Genomic DNA, 22,426 nt, shown 5'->3' on the forward strand with positions numbered 1-22,426 from the left:
TCTTCTTTATCTTTATTTGTGATGTAAAATAGAACTGCGTTCATAGCGTCTTTGCTTACGTATGTATCGAGATACAATTCGACGTCAGGCGGAGGTGGCCTTAGTTTGAAGTCTGCACAGAATTCTTCCTTTAGCTTTTCAAAGGCTTCTTCCTGGGCTGGGCCCCAAAGTATTTTGCCATCTTTAGCACTTTTACCCACAGTCAGGTTGTAAATTGGTCGCAATAATTGCATGTAATTTGGAATAAAATTCCTGTATAGACCTGTAAGTCCAATTAATTGTAGTAATTGTTTTACTGTTGTAATGTGGAATTTACCTTTTTTATTCGTATGTTGAATCCAAGAATATATTCTTCGAATGCATTTATATACTTGTACGGGAAGTATCGTCGTTGTTCATTAAAGAACACGCCAGCATTGCGCATCGCTGTGTAGTCAATTTTTGTAGGTCTTGAGTCTGCGCTTGTAATCGCTCGCTGTTGCGGATTCGCCTGTAGTGTATCATGTATTTTTAATACTGTGTTAGTCAATTTTATTTGGTTAATGGCACAGTTGTTTACTAACTGTGCTTGATCCGCTACGTTTTGTTCGATGCTGAGCATTCTGCTATCGTTCTCAACAAATTTCTTTTTTGAGCTTTCATCTAATGACACGAAATTGTTTGAGTATTTAACTGCCCAGTCGTTTAGTTCGTCTAATTTTTGTCTTACGTATTGTACATTTGTGGCTGCGTCTTGTGCCTGGTTGCGAGCTTCAAGTGCATGCGATGCAGACGTCGATGCGCTTTCAGCTGCAGATTGAGCAATGTTTCTCGATTCGGTTGCTACCGATTTAGTTGTTTCAATATGCGATGCTAATTCGCGTTGATTATCGAAAATTGTTTGCATTTGAGTATTGTCATATTTCCATGACTCTTGTAGTAACTTACGTAGGTGTGTTATATCATCGTCATCGCCGGGAGGGCAGGTGGGAATATTTGTATTGCGTGGTGTGAAGTTGTATTTGTCATCCATCTCTTTGTTGTTTAATGTGTTGTTGGATTTTTCCAAAATTTGTTTTTCAGGTAGTGTATTAGATATACGATTTCGTCTATGAGTCCCTCCTTGTAGGGTAATCTCGTTGTAATCTATACGTGGAGCTCCTCTTTCACTTCTCCTCGGTAATGACATACGCGTCACAATAAATTACTACTGTGTAGTATAACCTTTTATTACAAGTAATATAGAATAACAACTTAATCACAGATTAACTACAAATACGTAATGTGTACGGAGTAATTATTCTAGCGTGACAAACCGCACACAAAAGCGCGCGAAATTGTCTCGTGTCGAAAAATACGTTACGAGCAGCAGCAGCTGCAACGGTGATATCGTCCGAGGTTGCGGCAGCGACAACGGCTCCGTTTTCCGAATTCGGCGGCTGGACGGGGCGGCGGTGGCAGCACGTACCACGTTGATTCGAGTGCTTTTGCTTCGCCTCTTCTTGGCTAATTTTTTCAAATTAACCTACGCGAAAATGCAAATAAAAGCTCCTACTTATTGCTAAGTAATTTAAAAGCCACTCTTTAATTTTTTAATTGTGGAGGTTCCACCAAAAAGAAAAAATAGCAAGCGTGTGCGAGCTCTCGAGGCTCTCTATTTGTCTGTAGACAATAAGCAAAAATTGAAAAGTACTTGACGTTAGGCGCCAATGTTAATATATAGATAATAAGTACCACTATACGATACTGGCATAAGCTGAATACTCTGAGAATATTACTTACCCCGGCTGAAGTCACTATATATTATACACAAATAAGTGAAACGTAACTCACGTGTGAACACTATTGTATTATAAAAGAATAAACACAATCAATACCTCTATACGAGGAAATTACGTATCTACACGATACTCTTCACTTAATACTAATTAATACTAAAAACACTTAATAATTATATAATACGCAAACTTGCCTCGAAAGGCTATAATACACCAACCCGATTATAATGCGTCGACACGACCGATCACTCCGTACCTCTACACTATAACAATCGGCCGCAGCGCCGCTCCGTGGGCTTGTAGCCCTGTGTCGCGACGCGTGATCAGTGTTACCAACACATATACTTAATCCTATATCACCCTTACAGGTCCGGCATATCTCCCCTCTATCACGTTTTCCGTTATGTTTTCAATTTCTGCGTTCTTTCCATTCCGCATCTTGCGCACGTTTTTCCCTGAGCATGGAGGGGAGAGGGGGGATGACAGCGGTGAATTTGTTTCGCTTCGCGAAGCTACCCATCAAATTTCCAGCGCTAACCAAAATATCTCAAAGAAAAAAGGGGCCGGGGTGGTTCTGCAATTAACAATTACCTAGTTAAATTCTCGCCTCGATCACGCCAGCCACGTGTATAGGTAAGTACAGTAGAAGTACCTACAAGAAAAAAAAATGATTTGCAGAGTTGAATCGGACGCTGTGAATGGGGCAAAAAAATGCTAACAGCGTAACGTGGTAACATGAGGTTTGTTCTTTTCACGTTCACTTTTCTCACTAGTGAACGTCGTGAACGTTTTTCCGTTCTTTTCAACTACTTTACACACTGGTGTAACATTACACGCGTTCTTTTCATGATGGTGTAACATCGTGGTGTGAGTGGTGTACACCAAAAGTGTTCACGATCCTACCCTGCTCGCGAGGAAGAGTGCCGAAAGTGGTGTACGTTATCAATTCTCTCCTGATGAATTTTTATTTGATGGTTCGTTTCAATTTCAATTAAAATTTTTATTTCAAGCTATTTTAATCGTCTTCCATAAAGTGGCTGGAAATTTTCCATGGAAAGTTGCTGAAAATTCATCTGGAAAATTTAAAATTTTCAAAGGAAAGTGTTTGCCTTTGCCTTCTGGAAATCTATGGGGAAAATTTTCTGAAAACTTTCCATTGAAGAAACATTGCGGCGAAATAAAACAAGAGATTAATGCTTTTTTTGGTTCAAATCAATAATCAAAAGTTTTAAATCTGAAAACAGTGAAAATTCAAGCCTCAAGGAAACTCTGAACTCGGAACTCGATCATTTTTTTTGTTCTGTTTTATTGGTTTGAAACCACTTTTTTGTTTCAAATATAGCGATGCTTAATAAAACATGTTAATGAACCGCACAACTTCTTCTTAATTCAAATTTTATTCATTTCTCAAAATATCCAAACTTCGGAAGTGATGTTGATTGATAAGTGATAACGAAATGAAAAATTGAAAAGAACATCACGAAATAATTTTACACCACCACTGTACACTGGTGCAAGTGGTGTGGTGAGTCGAGTACACCACGCACACCAGTGCAGTACACCAAGGCACACTAGTGAGAAAAGTAAATGTGAAAAGAACAAACCTATGGAGAAGCTTCGGCGTGGTGTAAGTGTAACCGCAAAGTCTATTAAAGTAACAAATAGGTGCTTGAGTTACGACGACGCGACGCGACGCGACGGTAGATGGATACGCGCAGGCAGTACCCAGTACCCACTACCCACCACTCGCCACTACTCGTATTCGCACCACGTCTGTCTATTCCACACTCAGCTAGATATACATACTTATTAAAAGCGAAAGGCTGATCCTTTTTAGCAAATTCTACCGTCCCGTCGCGTCTCGCACTAAGTACATAGTGCTATTTCCTTAGCACAAAGAAAACTTTTATTATTATGTTAAACCCGCAAGTTTTTGCTCGGTTTTGCGAAACTTTACTACACAAGCAAGCAGCAGGCAGGCAGGCAGGCAGGCAGGCAGGCAGGTAAGTAAGTAAGTAAATAGGTATTCGTTTACATAGAGAATAATTACGTACATTAAGTACGTATTAATAAGGCGGTAGCGCGCGGTATTAGTACTACCTATATAGCTTGTAGCTGGTACGTCGAACGAGAATATTAAGCGAGTATTTCGGCTTGCGATAATTGTATTACTCGAGATACGAGTCGAAAATTATGCTCGCGAAAGTTGCTGCGAAATTCGCATCGCGATGACGATAATTTTTTAATAGATCGTTAGTAAAATTAATAGCGGCGGCGCGGCCAGCCAAAGTCCTCTCTATACGAGTATACGAGTATACGAGTATAGTGGCGTACTCGTATGTGTCTGCGTTTTGTATATCTTAAGTAGTGTGTAGGTACGTATACTATCGCATCGTACGTCTACGAGTATTATAGCTGTATAGTAAAAGAGAAATGAAAATACATTTTTCACCGCCTAAAAGCGCTCGAAAACTTCGCTAACAATTACAAGCGTTGTAAATTCAACTCGTTGTTCGGCTTCGCTCGTACGGATAAACTTTTTTGCACGTAACGTAGCCCACCGCCGCGCGTACAGGTCTTATTGAAAGATGGCGAGAAATTTTTCAATGTCGAACGATTCGGTCTCGAACGAAACGTCGTTAATAGCAACAATAAAAGTTCAAATAGAGCGAAGATCGAATAAACACGCAGAAAACGTACGACATTTATTAGTTCTATCATTGTTTCTCCTTTTAACCCGTTATTAATCGCCAACAACGTATAAAGTATGCAATAAATTACCATCTTCGCTCTTCGCTCGTCGCTCGTCGGTCGACGGTCGACGGTCGTGCCCCCTACAACCGGCCACTTTTCCTTCTTCGCTATCCGCGTCGCGTTGCGCTCTTCATTTTCTTAGTCTTACACTATGTAAGTATGTAGAGTTAACTATGCTTTTTTTTTTTTACAACCCCATAGTCACAATCACGTCGCGTCCAACTTCATTCGGTTTCCTGCGCTTTATTACGTTAATTCATTTTGCATCGGTCATCCATATAATGTCACTTCGGGACTCTTTCTTTCTTTCTTCCTTTGCATATGTTTCCCATCTGAAATGGTCAATTTTGGTCGAAAATTTGTTTAAGAAATGCACCCAAACCCAGCAATGAATATACAACATTAAATAAAGAGGTCGTAGGAATGTGCAAAATGGCCAAAAATCAGTGGTATACAGAAAAATGTCAAGAAATTGAAGATCTGGATAAAAGACACAACTCCAGAGAATTACTGGTCTACTAAGGTAAAACAAATGATGGACGCCCACAAGAAATAAGAGAAAAGGAAGAGCGTTTATGTGGGAGGGGGGGGGGGGGGGGTTGGAAAAATACTACGTCAATAATCAAGAAATGGAAGAGGTCTAGATAAACTATACATAGAACTATGTATTATGGAGATGATACATGACCAGCTCAAATTGAAGTTACATTCACGAATAGAACTGGGAGCTAAGGAATACAGTGAAGAGAGCCAGAAACCACGAGGCAGTACTGCCTCGTGGTAACCTCATACCAGCAGACTTGATCAAGCACATAACACCATTGGTATGTAAAGGAGCTTTTGAAAACGATAAACGAAATAGTATATGATGAAGGTGTGCTACCAAAGGACTTCAAAGCAGTGAACTTTGTACCAAAACCAAAATAGAGTAACTCGCAAAAATGCTCGGAGTACAGAACCATCGTATTAATGAGCCACACTTTAAAGCTGCTACTTACCATCATAAATACCAGAATAGAAAAGAAGATTGATGAGAACCTCAGTGAAACTCAATAAATGACTTTGTATCAAAGAAAGAGACCAGAGATGCGATAGCTCTACTGAAAATGATCATTCAGAGATCACTGAATGCTAACAGCAAAATTGCATGTTTTATCGATTATGAAAAGGCATTTGATCGTGTTAATCATGAATGGATGTTGAAGATCCTAAAGAAGTACATACATACAACATCGATGACAAAGACCTGCAAATAATAAGGAATCTGTACTGGGAACAGAGTGCAATCATTAAAATTGGAAATGTATACTCGGAGAATGGATGTGCTATAAAAGGAGGTATGAGGCAGGAATACCCACTATCATGTAGGCTGCATAGGAAATTATGAGAGAAGCAAGAATCGAGAGAATGGGACTCGAGATCAATGGCAGAAGAATCAATGAAATAAGCTACGCAGACAATAAAGTGATTCTTGCTAAAACTGAAGCGCAAATGTAGGTAATGATCAACCAAATAAACACAGCTGGATTAAAATACAGGATGAAGATAAACGCAGGCAAGACCATGGTTATGAAATTCACCAAGAAAGAAGATAAAGAGGTGAAAATCAACATCAGAAAGCAAGAAATCAAAAGTGTAAATCAGTTTAGATACCTTGGAGTGATATGGTGAGATATGGCCTCACTATGTTAAGGCACTATATAACTTCACTTAGGTGAAATCGCTCGGCTATTAGAGTAGGAAGTATATGCCTTAAAGCCACTACCAATATATTTGCCAATACCTATATTCGCGTATGTCAACCCTTTACCAGTCTGGTAACAATAGGCGTGGTCAAGGTGCTAATTTGGCTAGCTAGTCAAATTAGCTACCTAAACTCGTCGCAGTTCTACAACGAAAAGAGTTGCGAATTGACAAGTTAATATTCCCTTAAAATACAGGAGAGCTCAGGCCCTCGGTTAAAGGTTTTTACAGTTATTTAAGTTCATTATTTCGATTAAGTGATTTGTGTTTAAGTCTTTTTCTTTGTAATACTCGTGATTGCAATTGTATTTATTTGTGTAATGTAGTAATACAAGTTCGAGTAATAATCGCGTATTTATTCCTTGTACTTCTTTATGATAAATATTCATGATTCAGTTCTTTACTCGTGTACCTAGCCGGGGTAAGTATTGTTTAATTAGCAGTGGCTGATTACTATTATGAGTCAGGGAACCCATTAAGTATATAGCTCTCTGTGTTAATCCCAATTGCTGTATACTTAGTGTGGCTAGCTAGCATCACTCAGTCTGAATACTTAGTCTATCTCACTTACGACTAAAGTATTCTCACAATAATCAGAGAATACTTAACCATTTTCTTACGACTAAGCTCTCTGATTATACCTTATTTATCACGGCCATCTTTGGTGCAAAATAACAATTGAATTTCATGAAACATCACAGTGATGTCACTTCACCGACAGCAGTGCTGTGCTGTGATGTGATTGGCTGAAATCATTCATTTTGCACCAAAGATGGCCGACCAATTTCTTCTGAGTGAAGCTATAGTGTCTTAACTATGTAAGCAGTTATTTGTAGAATTCTCTCTGTACATAGCTGGAAGTGTAGGTAATGTGGGAACTACTATGACGTATGCACATGCACCAAGCTATGTACCATCACAGTGCTTGGTGCATGAGAGCATCTTTACTTAATATTGGTATCTCGAGCTAGCCGGTGCTCTGTCACTATGAAATCCTACAGATGTATAGGCAGAAGAGGACCCCCTCTTCCCCTCTTTTCACGTTTTTGCCCACTTTGTAAAATGGTTAATTTTTGATTATATTATCGTGATTTAAATAAATGTACATGATAAATCGCGGTACCATTGGGCATTTAATCGATCTTCTGCGGCATCAATAATGCTTCTCATTGAATAGGTGCTTCGTGTAATACATTTCTGTCGACGTTGTCTATTATTGGGGACACCCACGAAAGAGGCAGAAAATATGGACAGTATGCGTACCTGGTGAGTAGATTTGCCATTATTAATTAATCACAACCCCATCTTAATGATGTAAATTTTGCGGATATTGAGCAGTAAGCACTTTATTCACGAATATTATAGGTAAGTATAGGGAATATTTTATATCTGTGTGATGACCTTTAATTCAACATCATCGATTAACATAATGGTATCCGAAAACATTGGATGATTATTATATCTCAAGTCCTTAGTGCGAGTCACATAATATGGGCTAGTATCCTTATTTATAATATAAAATGGTTTAGATTATTTTATTTTTTTAGTCCACTTAATATGATGGATTTTACAATAATAAATCATATCGACATGATTTGTATTGGTTGGTTGTATTATTGTTCAATCTGACATTTAATGGCTTAGTGCATATGGTTAATTGAAATGACTTCTAGCTCTCCGACCCATCCTACTACGCTGGCATTAGGGAAATATTCAATACTTAGGTAATGATAAATATCCTTCTCTCCTACAGACAAATTAAAATAATATTTCTATTCCTAGTCATTCAAGAATTAACTATATCAGGAGCACTGATAAGTAATGATGGTAGAGATCAAAAGGAGATCAAATCAAGGATCAGAATGGCAAAAAACGCATTCAATAATCTCATCAATGTGCTCGGAAATTGAACTACGAATGTAACTCTGCGGAAGAGAATTGTGCGATGATACGTATGGACCATTCTGAAGTATTCCTGTGAAACATGGCCCATGAGCACGGAATGTGAAAATAAAATATTCGCTTTCGAGATAATTGTTTGTTTTCATTCAATTCCAAGATTGAATTTTTTTCAATTTCAAGGACTGAAATCAGATTTTAGGGAAAAAACAGTAACATCGTTCATTTCGAAAAATGTACATATGGGTGTTCCAGAATAACCTTTCACATTTTGGTAACCACTGATCTGTGTTCAAGTGGAGCTAGGGGAATGGTAAAGGCGGTTCTAGGTAGCCAAAGCATGCCGAATTATGTTTCAATAGTTATTTTTTGTCCTGGAGAAGTAGATGGCTGTACAGTGTACGTTTACTGTGAAGGTCTTTTTTTAAAAATAAAGACTCCTGGACCCCTTCACTCTTTACTCATCGGTAACGAAGCTCATTTTTATCTAAACAGTGAAGTGAATATACAGAATGTGCGCTTCAAGTGTACAGAGAATCTTTTGATAATACTCGAGAAACCTCTACACGCCGTCAAGTTGACTGTTTGGTTGGGCGTGGCTAAAGTTGGTGTAGTGGGACCATGTGTGTTTAATGAAACAGTGATGGTGAGGGGTAAGGCAAAATGTTGAACAAGTTTCTTGTTCCTGAACTGAAAGGCAGATAAAATAGAGTTACTTACTTGGTTCCAACATGTTGGAGCTACCTATCATTCAGAGACCAACACAATATGTTTAGCGCGTGAGCACTTTGGACATTGAATAATTTCGTTGAACACAGAAATTTAAAGGCCACCTCGATCCCCTGATTTTTCAGCCTATGATTTTTTTTTATGGAGTTACCTCAAGTCAAAAGTGTATCAGGATGAATCTAGGACTCTGAAACATCTTCTAGGTAATCTTAATCGTGAGTCGAGACTGATAGGAAGAGAAGTGTTCAATAATTTGAAAAAATGTTCGGTTGAATGTGTCAAAAATGATGGAAAATATCTCGATGAAAAAATTTTTAAAACTTGATTTTTAATGGAAACTCAAATATACGGTCTAAAAACGGCATGTTTCTACTTCATTTTGGTTGTAAAAGAATTTTTGTAAACATTTTTCTCTCAGAGTAATAAGAAAAACAAATGTGAAAGGTTATTCTGGAACACCCTTTACATTGATGATAACTAGTAACCACGTTGTAGAGAGATTTCGAGGAACAATTTTCATTTAAACTCTTTTTTCGTACCACCAATAAGCGAAGAGATGGACGGATTTTCAAATTGGGGTGGGGGTGGATCCTCAGAAAGAGTGGATGGGGAAAAGTGAGCATCGGGGCTAAAATTCTTCGTACATATCGACGTGTAGAGCAATATAATCGATCGTAAAATTGAATTCGACAAGATACGCGAGCAGAAGTGTTTTTGTGCCAAATTGAAACCTGATTAGATCTGAACTCAAAAATGAGTAAATTTCACACGGAAGGGTTCAAACAAAAGCTCAAGCTCATTCATTTCCATAAGCCCTCATTTCAAAAGTAGTATGCGAATATGCCTTTAGATTTACCGCTTCACGTCTCACCTTTTTTCACTCCTTCACACATCCGCTTGAATTAGCCTTTTACTCTGCAACGTATTATTATTTACCTACCGACCCTAGTGGATTTATCGACACAGCGACGCGATGCGACGCGACGTCGTTGGTGCTTCACAAAAAATTACGATTCAGTTCTCTGAAACAATTTCTATTTTACTTTACGAGTTCGAGCCTAATGACTCTATACCTACCACGCGGTAAATATGGTCTGTTTTTTCAACTTTTTTTTTTTTCAATTCTTTTTGTATCGTGGCTAATGGCTTCCGAAAGTGGGGCGCTTTTTTTTCGATCTAATTACGTTTTTTTACTACGAAAGGCTAACGAGTAACGACCACTTATAAAGGACGGTTAACCTTCTTCCTTCGCCTCTTCTTCCTGCGAATAAATCAAGTAGACGTACGTCGCGTTTCACATTCAAAAGTAGATAATACGTATATCTATGTATTAAACGTGTATGAAGGATTTTTTTTAAAAACGAATTTTACCAATCATTCAATTTTTTTAAAAATTAATACAAACGACTGAAAAATACGACGAAAGGTTGCGCTACGTCTACATTGCTAAAATCCATCGAGGTCGTTTCCGTAAAGTTTATTTTTTCTAAAAATAGCTAATTGTTTTCATCATCTAAATTGAAAATGCGAATGCAAATACACTTTTTGTTATTGCTCTTTGAGCTCCACCCAAAATTACGCACTCGAATCCGTATTGTTTGTGAAAATTAAAATCAGTCGGATTTTCATGTTTTTCGAGTCATTTTTGTCAAACTTGTATTTTCTCATCATGCAAGTTTGGTGTCTCAGGATTTGAAAAATGAAAAAAAATCAACAACAAAAAAAAATTAAAAAGGTCACCCTAATACCTACCTAACTTGCAAGTAGGTAGCTAGATTGCTCGACAGAGAGTGAATTTATCGGTCGAGATTTATGTGCTTTTACGAGTGTTGATAATTTTAAAAATTCGTCTGTATAGGTAACGAGGGTAGTGCGCAGTGCGGTGTGTACACGTATTTTATGCGCGTAGGAAAAGGGAAAAAAACGTCGGAACGTCGTAAATTTGACTCGCTATAAATTTTCGCGTAAAATAGACGTAATGCCGCGCGATGAGGTACGAGTGGATGCGCAATTTTATAGCGCACGATGTAAATTAATTCGCGATTCGCGCCTCGCATGTGGGTAGATACAACTAGATACCTACGTACATATAAATTTTCAGTTCATCATCACGAGCTCGAATCATGGTATAGATACTGCTGGATTCTGTTTCCATAAACAAATTTCGATGAAAACTTGTTCTACGAGTATTATACGAGTTTAAGTAACGCGGTCTCGGGTCTATAGAGTAATTAGTCGGATGACAGAAAACGTCGCGTCGAAACGTCGTCTGTCTTCTTTCGAGTATCTAATTGAAGTAGGTACGGCGATATCGTGTGTATTTAGTGAATAGCGAAATCAACTAGCAACTCTGCGAAATGAATATTTATCGGTTGCTATTAAATTACCAATACCAATTACCTATCTACGATTTACCGATGCAAATGCGCATTAATAGGATAGTTCTTGCTTTGAAATTTGATTTTTTTTTCATCCTCTCATCCCCTGAAGTAGATTTCATGAGAAAATGACTAATTTTTTAACTTTTCCTCGCATAAGAGAACTTTTTGAACTCACACAATCCGAATCGAACGAAACCAAGCTAGATCTAAATACAAAATCTCCGAACCGAAACTTTAGATTCTTAAACTTACTTTTGATTCGGGTCCATCCCACTAAAAAATATTTTAAAAATCAGGGACCCTATTCAACGTGGCACCACCCTCCTTTAAAAATTTGATTTTTTTCCACTTTTCCAAGAGTTTCTAAATTGGTCAATTTGGTGTTCAACTAACGCTCAAACATTGCGAAATAATCTCTAAGCATTGTAAAACAAATTCTAAAATGACGAAAAATTTCTGAAAATTAGATAAAATTGATGCAAAATTACACAAAATACATTCAGAAATACAACCGAGAATTGGAATGAGATCAGAAATTTTGACTTGAAAGGAAGCGGGTTCTGCGCCAGGAATGAAAAAAATTGGAATTTCAATCACCTTACCCAAAAAGGACCTTGAGAACTCACCCTCTCCAATTTGAACGAAACCATGTAAGATCGAAAGAGCACGTTCAAAGACCCCCATCTCCCGAAAATTTCGAGTGCCAAGTTCATTTTCGAATTCTTTGAGAATTCAAGAAATTTAAAAAAAATCGTACTGAAAGCAATTTTTCAATTTTTCCATAAATTTCAAATCACTTCTAAAAGAGCCAAGAATGAAGTTGAGCACCTAATACCCAACATTGGACAGTTGGACACCCTCTCAACCATTTCAGGCGTAGGAATTGTCTTCAGCAAACGAGAATAACCTATGGCGTGGCGTGATTCAGTAGGTATGTAGGTATGTACCTACGCCATGGGTCTAATGCCTACAGTGGGTACGGAATACACGAGTACGAATATGTACGAACGAGTGAATAAAAATCACAACGAAAATGTAGGAATTGTTGGTTCGATAAAATAATACTATTTGAAGTATACGTCGGTCGTAATTTTGACAGTAGCATGTAAACTCAGTATAGAGGTGTAGGTGTAGGTAAATGTAAACTGATTACAATTCTATCATATCACTGGCAACAGTGACAACGCGAATCAGTTTCAAACCAGAAATACTGGTACTTGGGCGTCGCGTCGCGTCGGTGTAAACGTTGGCAGCGGCAAGCTTGTCACAATTGACACGATGAATTGTGACGCCAAGTGTCGCAATTTTTCCAACATTTCGTAGAAAAGTGTCGATGACGAAGTGACACAGCACAGCAGCAGCAGCAGCAGATACAAATGCAGAATATGGCTACGAGAACATTTACCTATACAGACATTTCGTGGTACGATTACTCTATCAAAGTTTGAATGCTCGTACGATAGCATACTCGTATTCACCCATCCCACGAATTTATATGCGTGCCTATAGGCCTACCTACTCAAATATTCGCCTTTCTATCTGCCCCCTCCCTCCAGGACATATTATTGGAGGACATTCCGTACCTCGTGTACCTGAAACCGTTTATAATGATGCTGCGTGTATATGTATATTGTATACTGCATAGTGCTCCATACACTACGTGCTTGTCGTTTCGCACAAACCATCTATCAAGATAGACCTGTCTTTCATCTAGTATGTTGTCCGTTTGACTATGATTTGTGTGATGGCGTTGGCCAACATCAAAGGTGAAGAATGCGAGGTGGACAAGAATACCACTACGTGGCGATCTGACAAGCGTTTCCATTTCATCGCGACCCACCGAAAGCTTTACGAATACGAAATTTTTCAATTCAATAACGGAGATTTGTTGCTCACGCGTGTAGATACTCGTACTTTTTGGAAGAAATAATGCGGATGATTTTTTATAACTACACCGTCTTCGACATATTGAAAAGATTTCTTCTTTTTCACTCGCCTCGAACATTCGTCCTTCGAAGTCGAAGATGCAACAACGAGAACAAATGAGACGTCCATTTTTACTCGCTCTTGTACGTTAAAAAGAGGATTGTTCAGTATAGAATATTCGAGGCATGAAAATGGAGAATTTTCAAAAAACGTTCACCAACTTTGATTATTTACTCGTATAGCGTTATGGCTATTTTTCAAGTTTACGGAGGCTCTATACAAACAAACGAACATACTTTTGAACTTGACATAAAAATTTTAAAAAAATAGGGAATTGTTTTCTCATAGAATCCTACAACTCCAAGTGGTGGGAATGGAAAAAAGCCTATAATTAGAGTAAATGTAGAACCGTGCCTTCTTTACAAAGAGCCTTTCAGGATAAGATAGTGAAATCCGCCCTTACTCCAATTTTGACGAAACTTACCCAAAATGTTAGTATGGGTGTAAAACCATCCCAAAAATTTTTTTGAGCCGACCCCGCCACCCCAACCCCAACCCCAACCCCAACCCCAACCCGAGAAATGCCCCCTTATGTGTTGAACCAAAAAAAAACAAATATGAAATTTTTTTTGAAAAAAATTTCACACACGCACCTACCTTGTGACTATTTTTTGTGAACGTTTCAAAATGTTTGGAACACCCCCCCCCCCCGGGAGAACGAAAATTTTGAATTTTTAACACATAAGGGGGCATTTCTCGGGTTGGGGTGGGGGGGTCGGCTCAAAAAAATTTTTGGGATAGTTTTACACCCATATCAACATTTTGGGTAAGTTTCGTCAAAATTGGAGTAAGGGCGGATTTCACTATCTTATCCTGAAAGCCTGAAAGGCGCTTTAGCTCCTTTCTAAGAAAATCACCTTTCTTGGAATTCTTTTTCTCGTACCTAGATGTCACACTCCCCATCTTCTCTTTTCTAACAGCAAACTCCCCTCGAACCTGAACGCCACCCACGTTCGTATTCTACCATCATCCTAGCCTAGCATTCCTAGCAACACGATTTCCGAGAAAGTTGATGCCGAGTAAATAAATTTTTAAACGAAACCATTTCGACTTTTTCTAAACGTAGGTAATAATTACTCGAAGCCAACAAACTTCGAAGTACGAGTATATATCTACGAATGCTGTGAACTGTTTAGAAATTGACAAGGAATAAAACAATAATATGTACGTACAACTACACAAACCCTCCCCCCCCCGCCCGGTGCACCGCGTCGCCCTGAGTAACAATTGAGGAAGTTTTCGATGCAGCGGCAGTCGTCGGCGTCGTGCGTCGCGCGTCGCCTCCGCATCGTCTACTATACATATACTAAATTAGAAAACTTGGACGTAGCGCGGCTTTTGTGTAAGCTTTTCAATTTCAATATTACGTACTACGAAACTAAACTCTATTGTTGTGTTTTTCAAAGTGCTTTGCCACCTTGCCGCCCCCGGCCCCGCCGCCATCACCGTCAGCTTAACGCGCGCAATGGCGATAGGCCTACGTACAGAGAGTAGAGACGTATCTTACTTATGCCAACGTAATTTGAATACGAACGAACATTTTTCGTTATTTTTCGTACGTATGGCCATAGGTAGACCTATATTTGAAATAGTGCGAGCCGCAGCTGTAGACTTGTAGTAAGTATCAATCTAACACTAAGTGAGTAAAAAATGGCTTTATACTGCTATTAAAAGATATGTAGGTATACTCGTAATAGTACTGGTACACAGTCTTACCTTCGTGAGCGTGTAGAATGGTATCTAAAATATATATACTGTCGGCGGTGTAATCCAGCGTGTACCAGAATACCGGAGCAGCGTTACTCAGCTCCCAAAATACCGCACGACCCACAACGAATACTAGATTGTACAAAATTGCCGCTGTTACTAACGATAGCCACTGAAACAAGACCGCAATGCACAATTACATATACATATACCATATACCATATACAATATATACGACAACATTAGTCAAAAAAACATGCTACGAGCTACGGGGCAAAGGCAGTGGAACCGAAGTCGGAGTCGGAGTCGGAGCCGGAGCTATACCATAGCAAGCAGAAAGGCTGAGGCAGGCCACTCGGGTCAACTTAATAATATACTCGTCTCGTTATGGTACGGTACGAGTAGGTACACGTATAGTTTATACACATACGAATACCATGTATCTCTATCTACGGTAGATATGTCGTCGTCGTCGTCGTCATATACAGTCCGCTCGTTTTCCCCTTCGTCGTAAGGATGCTGCCGCATATATCTACCGTACGTATCCATACGATTACCTATACGTATATAAACAGTTAAATAATAACGGCCCGGCCTACATCCTCGAGTAATTTTTTCGCCATCACCGCGTACCTTTTATACTCGTAATATCAAAACACAACCGACTCGTTAGTTTTTCCGCGCCGCGCCGTAATCATGATGCGAGCAATTTATCAAACTTGTCACGTAATCCTAAACATCGATACTTATTTAAGCGTACAAACGCTTATTCGTGTAGGTACTAAATCATAAATCGCGTCTGTATTTAATTAAATACGAAAAAATACTCGTACATACTTCTCGTACGCGTTCCAACAAAATATCCCATTTTCCTCTCTCATAACCTTAGCTCGAAAAATTAAACAAACGATCGCTATTAACTATTATTGCTACCTACATGAGATGAAATGTTGCAGTATTTACGGCAAACAGGTTATGCAACTCATCAATCATCAAAACAAAAACTTCCGCGGCAGATTTGGCATCTTCCTGTCCCCTATCTACTTGCTATTCGAATTAAAACAGAAAACAAGTTCGAAGCCTAGAGTTCAAAAATTTGCGTCCTCCTCAAATCAGCAAAAATAGATCAAGTTGAAAGGGTGGAGGAGGGGGGGGGGGTTTCACACCCAAAATTGGAAAATATTCCAACTAAATAGCCATCTCAGGACACTATAATGGGGATGGAGGGGCATCAATTAGGTCGTATCAAAAATACACACTATAGCCTCTTTCTATCAAAACTTAAGCCTTTGAGTTCTCATACATAGAATCCAACAACTTCAACGGGGGGAATGCAAAGTAGTCAAATCAGCCTTCATATCCCAAATTTCTGCTTTCTTGGTCAATTTGGTACAAAATTTCAAGTGCTGAAGTGCGTTTTTCGATTTTTGGTGAATTTTTGAAAATCGAATTTGGGCCAAAAAATGAGGGAAAAATCAAAATTTTACCAAATTGACTAAGAAAGCTGAAATTTGGGATATACCCTATTTTCGACATGCCAAATCGATTGAAAACGGTTTCAACCCGTTTTGAGCAGTTCTGGAGCCTCCAGCAGATTTTTGAAACTCGAAATTCCCACAAAATTCCATCAAATTGGAGTTGTAAAGCTGAAATTTATTCTAAAAACCAATTTCAATACGCTACGAATTAATGCAGGTGAATTTCAAGTCGTTTTGGAGCCTCCAGCGACTTTTTGAAAATTCCTGAAGTCTCCAGAAGATTTTCGAAACTTTACATTTTTACAAAATTTCATCAAATGGAGATGGAAAGCTGAAATTTACTCTACATTCCAATTTTAACACCCTCTGAAAACGACTTCTGGTGGATTTCAAGTCATTTTAGAGCCTCCAACGACTTTTTTGAAAATTACTGGAGCCTCCAGTAGATTTTTGAAACTTGAAATTTCATCAAACTAAGATGGAAAGTCGAAATTCATTCTGCAAACTAATTTCAATACGCTGCGAAGTTGACTGCTGGTGAATTTCAAGTCGTTTTGGAGCCTCCAGCAACTTTTTGAAAGGTTGTATGATGTTTTTTGGGAAATTGAAATTTCCTAAAAATAGCTGGAAGCTTCAAAACCATTTGAAACCACCATGTAGTCTGCGAAGTAAATAAAATATACTTTTTTAGATGCGCAAACTCGGAATCATTCCCCGAACTCCAAGAAACTTGACTTGTGACCAGTAAATATTATTCCCAAAATTGGCAAATCGTATTTTCCAGGCCATTTTTTTGGTGACAATTTTTCGAAAATTTTGGACTCAAAAAGTACGTTGTAGACCCAGTCACTTTTTTGACGCCTGATAAGTGATAATACACTTATGTACGACGGGAATCACTATTTTACTTTTTAAGGCATGTTTTTATTTTGTTTTCTTTTTTAAATGAGGAATTTTGGCCAAAAATCGACAGGGAAGTTACAAATTTTCAGGTATAAGTACTCGTACTATTCACGAGATCATACTTCTCAAAAAATTGAGTCAAATCGGTTTTGCACACTCGTGCGGTTCTTTCGAACCTAAGAAGAAAAATAAAAATGACGTGAGAAGTCGAAATGAAGTTTTTGGCAGCTCAACTTTTCACTCCTGGCGCAGAAACCGCTTACCCTTCCAGTCAGAATTTCTCATCATCACTCTTCAGAAACTCGTACCTACTTCAGCCAGGAATAAACATCCCTCCAAAAATATTTGTCTTCATTTCAAAACTGTCGTCTTGAAAAAAATCGTCGTGGTTATGGTAGGGTGGGGGGGGGGAAGAGCAGCAAAAAATCTTCTATTTCAAAATTCCAGCCCGAAGGTACATAACTTTTTCAAACACGAGGGAAAGATGAACGAGCAATCTTCTTCCGTTCCGGTTCGTTCCGAGGCATTTGCTGGTCTAATTTTTCGATTCCTGGCGCAGAACCCGCTTACTTCACCGGGCGGTATTTTCCATCATAGCCTTTTGATAAGACGTAGTCCACGACTAATTATCTATTCGAAGTTACTTTTTCAGTTCCCAATTTATACTCCGCGCTTTCTCGTTCATTTTTTTGGAAGTGTTTTTAAATTTACCTATGGTACTCGAATTAGTGGGGTATTTTCATTTCAAGCAATCAGAAATAGGATGTTCAAGTCAAGCTATTAGAGCAACTTGAGAGCAAAATAAGTATCACGTATGGTATCCGTTCATTTGGTTTAAGATTTAATTCGGAAAAAGGAAACAAAGCAAAAAAGAAAAGATCGGTACCTAGTATAGGTATGTACGTAACGAAAAGGCGAGCATTAAGAATTCAGCGTTTTTCTCGACTCATCAGCCGGAGAAGTTCTTCTCACTAGTCAGCTCTTCTATCCGTTTCATAATTTAAAGCGTTCGAAAGTGCGAAGACCATGAAGAAGGGAGACGAGTGAAAGGGACCAACTGAGAAAGAGAAAGCGAGTGCCGTTTTCTTGGCTGAAAAAAGCGCGGTAATTTCGCTACCGGAGCCCGAGCCCGAAGCCGAAGCCGGCGTCAACGCCGACGCCCATTTCAATAAGTCGATTAGTTTCTTAAACGAAGAAGCGATTTCGCACGACGGAAACTTTGTTTTGCGTTTCCTGAAAATGAAAGATTTACGATTAGGTCCTTCCTTTGCGAGGCTAAGATACGTACGAATATAATTTCGCACAGCGAAAAGGTCCGGACTTGGGCCAACTCGCCCGCTTTAGGTCATCGTTTCCATTGCTGCTCGACTTGCTGTTGCTGCTTCGACGACTCGGTATGGGCACCTGCGAATATATTCGTTTCGTACGTACCGTGCGTTTGCGTATTATACAAAATATAATACTTATATGTATTATGGTTCTTTGAAATTGGACCGAAAGTTCATTTTCAAATTACGAGTAGTATACTTTTGAAATATTACCTACGTATTTGTTGTGTTTTTCAATTCGAAGAGTCGTATTTTTAGACCACGGGCTGCTTAAACTTTTGAAGAAGAAAAACAGAAACCGGTTGTCCTTTTCTTCAGAGTATGCGGACAAGTCAAGTACGTCCACCTCTCTGATCTATGAAGTTTGCGTTTCTGAAGAATCGCTTCGTTTAATCGAAGAATTCTTCGATTCTTTCATTCGAAGCATTAAGGTAAAGTGGGGTAATTCCGATATGGGGTAATTCCGATAGCAAGCTCTAGCTTTGTTGCAAAACACATTTTAGCACAAATAATGAAGAAAGTAGGTAGTTTTAGTGCCAACCTACACCCATTAATGATCAGATGGTCCATCTGCTTCGTTTTGTCAAGTCTGTGCAGTGCTCAAAATCTGAATGCCCAAAACCTTTGCAGCAAAAAACAATGCATTTTTGAAACTTGTTTTTATCATTCAAAACTTGTTGAAAAATTCTGTTTAGAAGTTGAAATTTGATGGATATGTGTTAAAGTGTCAGTACATCTTTTGATTCTGCTTTTATAATTATTTGTTTGGTAGTATTGAATTATCAAACATGTCGATCATTTTTCATGCCGTGAGGTAATTCCGATAGCTTTAGCAAAATTGCCCAGTAATATTTTTTTCTCAGTTTTGATGTAGTATTTTTTGGAGGGGTCGAAATTATCAAAGAAAAACCTCAAAAGGGGGCTTTTTTCTCTAGTTAGTCTAGTTTTCAAAAATTATGCCTCAAAAATGCATATTTGTAAAAAAAATTTAATTTTTTTTCTAATGATTCAATTTACATGAAATAAAAACCTAAGTATGCAATAAATGGTATATTTCAACATTACTGGCTCGGAATTACCCCAGAAGAATTACTTTCCTTATAAAACTTGTTATCGGAATTACCCCAAAAATGGGGTAATTCCGATAGCTCAACCTACCAAAATGTTTTTTCAATTACATGTATGAAGCCTCCGCACAAATCACTCTTCAATATAGTCAATGTGTAGCTGAAGGATGTAGGAATAAAGTTGTTTTATCGTTTTTGTCCCAAAATGTACAGGAAACCCAAAAAATGAGAAATTGCTAAAATTTTGAATTTTGCCATCGGAATTACCCCACTTTACCTTAAGGTGATTTTTCCTCTTTTTCGTTTTCTTCAAAGTATACGCAGCAGGTATTTGTTGAACTTATAAAGGTAAAGCGTGTTCGCGTTCGCGTTGGCGGTATTGGTATTCGATGGTGCCATTATTGTTGTTGTATACGATTGTACGTGTACATGTACGCGAGTGTAGGTTGTAAGCGTTGACGGTGCATTTAGAGATAACCGTGCGAAAGATGACATATTCTCGCGTGTGTCGTATAGTGCGAGTGCGAGCGCCAAGCAATTCGATTTCGATGACGTTTTCTAAAATAGCGCAATTTAATCATTTTCTATTCGTAGGTACACATTGCGGAGCAGAAGAAGAAGAAGAAGAAGAAGAAGAAGAAGAAGAAGTAAAAAAAAAAACATGTCGAATAGTCGATATAAGTATAATCTTCAGGGAGATAGGGGAAGGAGCGAGGAGCGAGGAGCGGAGGAGAAAAGCATTTCTCAATTTATCTACTTGAACAGGTGGATGAGATTTTGGTAATGTAATTGAAATTGATGTTAAAATATGTTCGGCGTACATTTTTCGCTTTGTTGCTTTTCACGTTGAAAGGTTATGAAAAGAGATCTTCTCGTGTGCTGTTCGTTCGCTCTACGAGTATTTCTCGCCTTCGTCGTCGTCGATGACGCTATCTAATCTACCTCCTGCCTAATACCTACGATCTACCTCTACGGGCCAAGGTAACCGCACCCGCGCCCGCTTTTACTCGTACTCGTACCTTACCTTCGCAGTTGCTAAGAAATGCCGCCGTTTGAGGTGACTTTTTAACGAAGCAATTCTTTTAGAACGCGACGAGCGACGACATCAACTTAAGCTTTTCACCTTAAAGCCGCTTGTTGGAAATTGGAGTCTTATTTCAATCTGTAGGTATCCGTAGTTGTGTACCTTTTTTATAATCTCACTTGAAAGAAAACCTTTACACAGCTCGTCAACTGCGGCAAATTCTTAATATTTTGACGGATTTTTGAAAACTTGGAAAAAATGTTTCTAATTTTACAAAATTGCTGTTTTTTTTTTGGATGTCAATTTATGTACCTGTATTTTTCCTCTGTAAATTAGATATCAGTATTCACATACTCTCGCGTGGACCAGTATTTGTGTCGCCGTCGTATACCCAGTTACCTACCTGTGAATCGTCGTCAACCTTGTACGTATGTTGACGCAGTGTGCAGATAATCGCCGTTATAACACGCTTAGTCGCTTATTAGTGATTTTTCGTACTCGTCAATTTCGAGATCTTAACTTGCTAGTGGTTGTGAGGGAGGGGAGGGGTGCGTTGAGGAATCAAACTACCGGAAGATAACTTTTCCAAACATGAAAAACAATGACAGAGAGTAGCCCATTTTCCCCTCCTGTGCGTTGTAAAGCATGTAGAAGCTCAATTCTGCACTCCTGGCGCAGAACCCGCTTACCTTTCTAATCGAATTTTTTCGTCGAAATTCGTGTATATTCGATCGTACATATTTTCCCCAATTTCTGAACGTACCTTGTCACCGTACACGATGCTAAAAAAATTGTTGAGGTGGTGGGGAGGGGGTACAATATCACAAAATTTTCAGATTTTCGGTAAATTATCTACCAGCCATTCCTGTTAAGTATTTTTGGTAAATCGCTAGATATTTGCCAAGTTACTGACTTTTGATCAACGTGAATGACGCTGGCATTTAAAAGTTTAGGGGGAAAATGTTGAATTTTTGACATCATGTCCGACTTTTGAAAACGAATCAAAAGTGTACCTATATCAATTTCTAATATTTTGAATAGATTATTCCTACGATATTTTAACTGAATTTCAAAAACATTGAAAAAAATGATATTTTCCCAACACTTTCAAGTCAGATTTTGTTAATTTGGAAGAAATCACCGAATTGACAAACTCACGGGGGAAACTCTCAAAAAACGACTTTTACTCGTAATTAAGTTTTTGAAAACTTGAAAAATCTCGTTGACGTGCTGAAATTATTTCAGACTTTTGAAACCTTGGAGAAAATCGTGTACAGTCCCTATTGATAAATTTTATAATCGAGTTCCAGCAAAAAACACATTCAAAATTCGAAACTTCCTTCAGAGAGGAGACCTTTCTCCCTTTTCATGTGTAATTGAATTTTAGAACTTGAATTACAGTAATTCAAGTTCTAAAAAAGTCGACAAATGGACCCTTTTCTACGAAATTCTTTCAAAATTCCGGTAAAAAAGGAAATTAATTTAATAAGTAATTTAAAGTTTGATACACACCAACGGGTAGTTTTCGTTAGTATCCAAAATTCGCTAAAATTCTAAAAATACACTTCCGGACAACTTTAAATACTCCTCAAGCGAGCCGCAAGGGGGAAATTGTTGAATTCTCGATATCGTACGTCAAACTTTTGAAAACCTGAATCAGAAGTGGATCA

At 38.4% G+C, this 22,426-nt stretch overlaps 1 protein-coding gene across 5 annotated transcripts in view; it reads right to left on the reverse strand.

Annotated features, from left to right (window-relative positions):
* Nucleotides 1-22,426, reverse strand: part of CngA (Cyclic nucleotide-gated ion channel subunit A) — a 253,350-nt gene that overhangs the window by 40,572 nt on the left and 190,352 nt on the right. For all 5 annotated transcript variants that reach the window (XM_065366951.1, XM_065366952.1, XM_065366950.1 and 2 more), the window contains one exon: nucleotides 14,966-15,128. In XM_065366951.1, the coding sequence (XP_065223023.1) occupies nucleotides 14,966-15,128 (163 nt within the window). The remainder of the gene's footprint in view (nucleotides 1-14,965; nucleotides 15,129-22,426) is intronic.

This window comes from Planococcus citri, chromosome 5, assembly GCF_950023065.1.
Source record: "Planococcus citri chromosome 5, ihPlaCitr1.1, whole genome shotgun sequence".
NCBI classification, from domain to species: Eukaryota; Metazoa; Arthropoda; class Insecta; order Hemiptera; family Pseudococcidae; genus Planococcus; species Planococcus citri.